Genomic DNA, 4610 nt, shown 5'->3' on the forward strand with positions numbered 1-4610 from the left:
AAAGAGGTCCAACTCTTCTTTAACTTCCGGGGTGGGACTAAACTTAGCACCACCACTTGCCATTTTACACCTGGGCTTTGAGATTTCAGAAATTGCTATGGGCCTAGCCCATTAATTCTAACAATCGATTCATCCTTCCTCCTCCGCCGGTGGCCGGAGCACGTGCGCCCATCCTTGGCCGGATTGTTCATCAAGGATCGGGGCCGTTATCAAGGGTCCAAGGTGCTCGTCCCGACGCCGCGGTCCGAGCTGGGTCCAGGCCGCCGCCGTGCCCTCAGCTGCTTCGTTCCCGGCATCTCTGCACGCCTATTATACCACGCGGTGCCGCTGTTCTCGAGTCGCGGCCTCCTGCTCGCGCGCCTCGCCCCCAAGGACACAAGTTGGAGCGTCGTCCACCTGGCTGTCTGCAACCTGCTCACCGGCACATGCGACGTGCTCCTTCCTATACAGCTAGGTCTCGCGTCCCTCTCCCCTGCCTCCCCTGCCGGCGAGCGTAGCGGCGGCGCCGTCGTGACCGGCACGGACTGCCGCCGTTCCAGCAGCGACGACGAGGAACCACGGGGCAATTCACCACTCTTCAAAGTGATAGTCATCACCGTCAGCTGCAAGGACGACCTCAAGTTCTACCTTAACACGTTCTCGTCCGACGAACCGAGCTGGAGAGCCATGCGCACGGTGTCCTTTGGCGCTACCATAGACGCCAATGCCTCCGGGTCGTTCTGTCAAAGCGATGCCGTCGTGCGCCACGGCACCGCGCACTGGCTATTTCGTAACGAGACGGCGCGGTGTTTCTGCCTTGTTGGAGTGAACGCCCAGAGCGGCCATGTATGTCTCCTTCACGAGGCTCCCCGTCCCGATGATGACCGAAGTAGATTACCCGTGCCTTTGCTCAGGCTCAGCCACCGATGGCACGCTCTCGGTGCTACACATGCAATGGGGAGGTTCCCATGTAGAGATATGGAAGCGACAGAAGGACTATACCTGGACGCGAGCCGAGCCGAGCCGAGCTCGGGCCGAGCCAGCCATTAGCTCGCCCAGCACGAGCCGAGCCAGCCCGAGCTAACTGCTCAGGCGAGCCTAAGTAGCAGGCTCGACCTGAGCTGTGTGCTGGCTCGGTCCAACTCGGCAGCTCGTGTGCACTGCACATCAGCGTGCAGACTACTCCTTTTTTTCTAATATAGTAGTATTTATATGTACTAAATGCTAACTTTGACAGCAAATACTCAAGCAAATACACCCAAGTGCTAACTTTGGTCAGCATCAACACTGAAAGCCTGAAACTTTGACAGCATATACACCCAAGTTTGGACAACATTAACACTGAATGTCTGAAACTATTGACAGAAAAATACACACAGGTTTGGACAGCAAGTACACTGAAATTTGGACATCAAATGCACCCAAGTTTGGACAGCACTGAAAAAATTGAGATGAACATAAACCATTCATGAGTTTAGCAAAATAAGATGACATATGTCACATCCATAGTTCAAAGTTCAATGACAACATAAACTTAATAGTCCAAGGTTGAGAAGTTGACATATGTCACATCTAAAGTTCAGGCAACATAAGCCACGCAAGAACTCCATCATTCAAGGGTGACGACCAATATAGATCCATTGCTTGATTTACTTCCATGTGCAAATTTAACAAATGCATCTTGATGGTCTTCTCCCTACAATGTATCCTACATGTAACAATGGTTATTGTAAATAAGAAAAGCCTACAAGTAACAGAAGTAAACTAAAAAAATCTTACAGGTAACATACTTACTAGTAGTTGCAATCTGCCACACTTTTAGGCAATTTGACCTTCTCCACATCCTCCTCCTCATCATCTTCTTCCACATCCTAGTTTTGTGCAAGTTAGCCATTAGATTTTTAGTTTATGGCAATAACATGATGCATATTGAAATCATACGACATAAAACATAGATCGAAATCATACCAACACATTTAAGTCTTTGTGCGCACCCTTGATATAGCTTCCGCCACACACCAAGGCCTCCACCATGTATGGTTTTAGAGAGCTTCGATAATCATCCAAAATTCTTCCACCGGTGCTAAAACTGGATTCAGAAGACACCGAGCTAGCAGGGATAGTTAAGAATCTTCTTGCCATGTTTGCCAACACAGGATACCTAAGTGCATTCACCTTCCACCACTCTAGCAGATTGAAAGTGGCAACCATACCCTCATTTGCATCATCCATATAGTTTCTCAATTCACTCTTAGATCGTTTTGTAGAAGTGGATGATAAGAATGAGAGAAACTCAGAATCTGCAGGTGGCATTGAGGTACTTGTATTGCAAGTATTCTTGCATTGAGGTTCAGCTTGCCTCTTTTGAGAATCAAATTTCTCATACAACTTGTCCAAATCTTTCTTGAATGCAGACAACTCAGTTTCAGCCTTATCCTCATCATAGATCTGCCCAAAGAACCAATCCACGTACTTCATTTTGTACCTTGGATCCAGGAAAGTGGCAAGAACCATGACATTGTTTGGTTCTTCCCAATATTTGTTGAACTTGTCCATCATAGCATGTCCCATAGCATTGTAGGTTTTGTCCTTATGAACCATGGCTTTTCTCAAAGCAATTTTGATACTCACAATGTGGGGGTAAAATATGTTGGCGGTGGGATATGATTGACCCGAAAAGGCTGTAGTTACTCTAGCAAAAGCAAACAACAATGGTTCAATAAGCTGAAACATATCCCATTCTTTGTTTGTAGGCTTCCACTTGTAGTTGGCATCCGAATCAGCATAAGACACCAAGGCTTGCCTATATGGTCGGCCAGTTTCCAACATCTTGTATGTAGAACTCCACCTCGTGCAAACATCTAGGGTCAAATGCGCTCCAATTTTAAGGCCTAAACTCCTGCAAATCTCAACAAATTTGTGCAGCCGGGAAGGGGACTTCTTGAAGTACTTCACTGTCTCCCTTAGGTTCGTTACCAAAGTGCTCATGCAGGCTGTCCCATCCTGCACTACCAAGTTGACAATGTGGGCACAACACCGGACATGGAAATATTTGGCTTCAAAGTCTGTCCCTCTTCGAACAGAAAACATTGCCTTCAAATCTCTAACAGCTGAATCATTGTTTGATGCATTGTCTAGTGTGATGGAAACTATCTTGTTTTCTATCTTCCATTCAGTCACACATTCAAACAACGCAACAGCCATGACGTTTCCGCTGTGAGGGGGGTCCAACTCCATGAACGCAAGCACACGAGTCTGCATCCTCCAATGTTTATCTATATAGTGTGCCACTACACACATATAAGAAATGGTTTGGTTACTTGTCCACATATCTGTAGTGAGACTAATGTGGTCCACATTCTTCAGGGCTGCCTTAAGGATTTCCTTCTCTTTATTGAAAACCCTCAAACACTCAGCTCTTATTGCCTTCCTACCAATTTCTTGATATAGCGGGTTCGAGTACTTCATCACAATATTGAACCACTCATGTTCCACCATCCTGAATGAGTAGTTATGGACAGCCACCATTTTTGCAATCAACTCCTTCATAGTTGTGTGCTCATACCCATTGGATGGCACACCTAGAGGAAGACCGGATTCACCTCTAACATTGGACGGCTTGTACCCAAGCCGTGATTGTATAAGTTTCGTCGCAACCTTGTTCTTGAAGATCTTACACTTCTTCATATGCCTATTAAGTGTTGTGGTGCTTGAACCTTGAACATATATGTATAAATTGTGGCAATGCATGCACTTTGCCTTCAACTCTTCAACCTTAGGATCCTTTTCTGATTTCACCATCACCTTCTCAAAAAAAGTCCAACAATCTGAACTCTCCCTGCTAGTACTGGACTTGCTACTGCCCTTGGTAGTGACCTTGCACTTGACTTTCACCCCTTTCTTGTGTTTCTCTCCTGTTCTTGCATTGTCTTCTTCTGAACTAACAACAAACACATCAGTCTCACCTCCAGGGGACTGAACAATATCCATTTCATCCTCTGACATGTCATCTCTAAGATCATACGAGTTCTCTTCTTCCTCAGACTCGGACTCATCAGCAGGCACATACACATTCTCATCCTTCTCTTCCTCATCCTGCTCCTGGACACGATCCTCTTCCGGCTCATGTTCCTGTTCAAACAATGATATTTTGAAGGAAAATCCACTAAATATTTGTATGGCAAGTATACTGAGATTAGGACAGCAAGAATGAAGTTAAACATATGCATCCATCTATAGTTTCTACAACAAAACAATTGAGCCCTCAATAAACAGGGGCATTACATGGGCATAAATACTCACCTTTTAGACAGTATATACACTCAAATGCACCCAATGTTGTACAACATATACATTCAAACGCGCCCAACGAACAGCCAAATAATAACTTGATTCCTCCTACAAAATATTGGGTTAGACTTAGTCATATGCAAATCTTCAGGAAACAATCAATTACTTAAGCACAACTGATTATAATGGACAATAGCAGATCGGCATAAATCAAGTGGAAACAATAGGAAATTTACTACTTCTTTTGTTGTTCTCTGGCTTATCCCTATGCATCACACAACAAGCTCACAAGCTTTATTTATATCCAGAGGAAAGAAGAGCAGGCCACTGCTTTGTGCTTA

The 4610-nt window shown here is 45.3% G+C and overlaps 1 protein-coding gene across 1 annotated transcript; it reads right to left on the reverse strand.

Moving 5' to 3' along the window:
- Positions 1-1772: 1772 nt before the first annotated feature.
- Positions 1773-4172, reverse strand: LOC109752423 (zinc finger BED domain-containing protein RICESLEEPER 2-like). Its single transcript, XM_073495802.1, has 2 exons — positions 2155-4172; positions 1773-1850 (listed from the first exon to the last, which is right to left on the reverse strand). Exons 1-2 carry the CDS (start codon positions 3982-3984, stop codon positions 1773-1775), a joined length of 1908 nt encoding a protein of 635 aa, XP_073351903.1. The 5' UTR covers positions 3985-4172.
- Positions 4173-4610: the final 438 nt, after the last annotated feature.

The sequence above is a fragment of the Aegilops tauschii genome, chromosome 3 (genome assembly GCF_002575655.3).
Source record: "Aegilops tauschii subsp. strangulata cultivar AL8/78 chromosome 3, Aet v6.0, whole genome shotgun sequence".
NCBI classification, from domain to species: Eukaryota; Viridiplantae; Streptophyta; class Magnoliopsida; order Poales; family Poaceae; genus Aegilops; species Aegilops tauschii.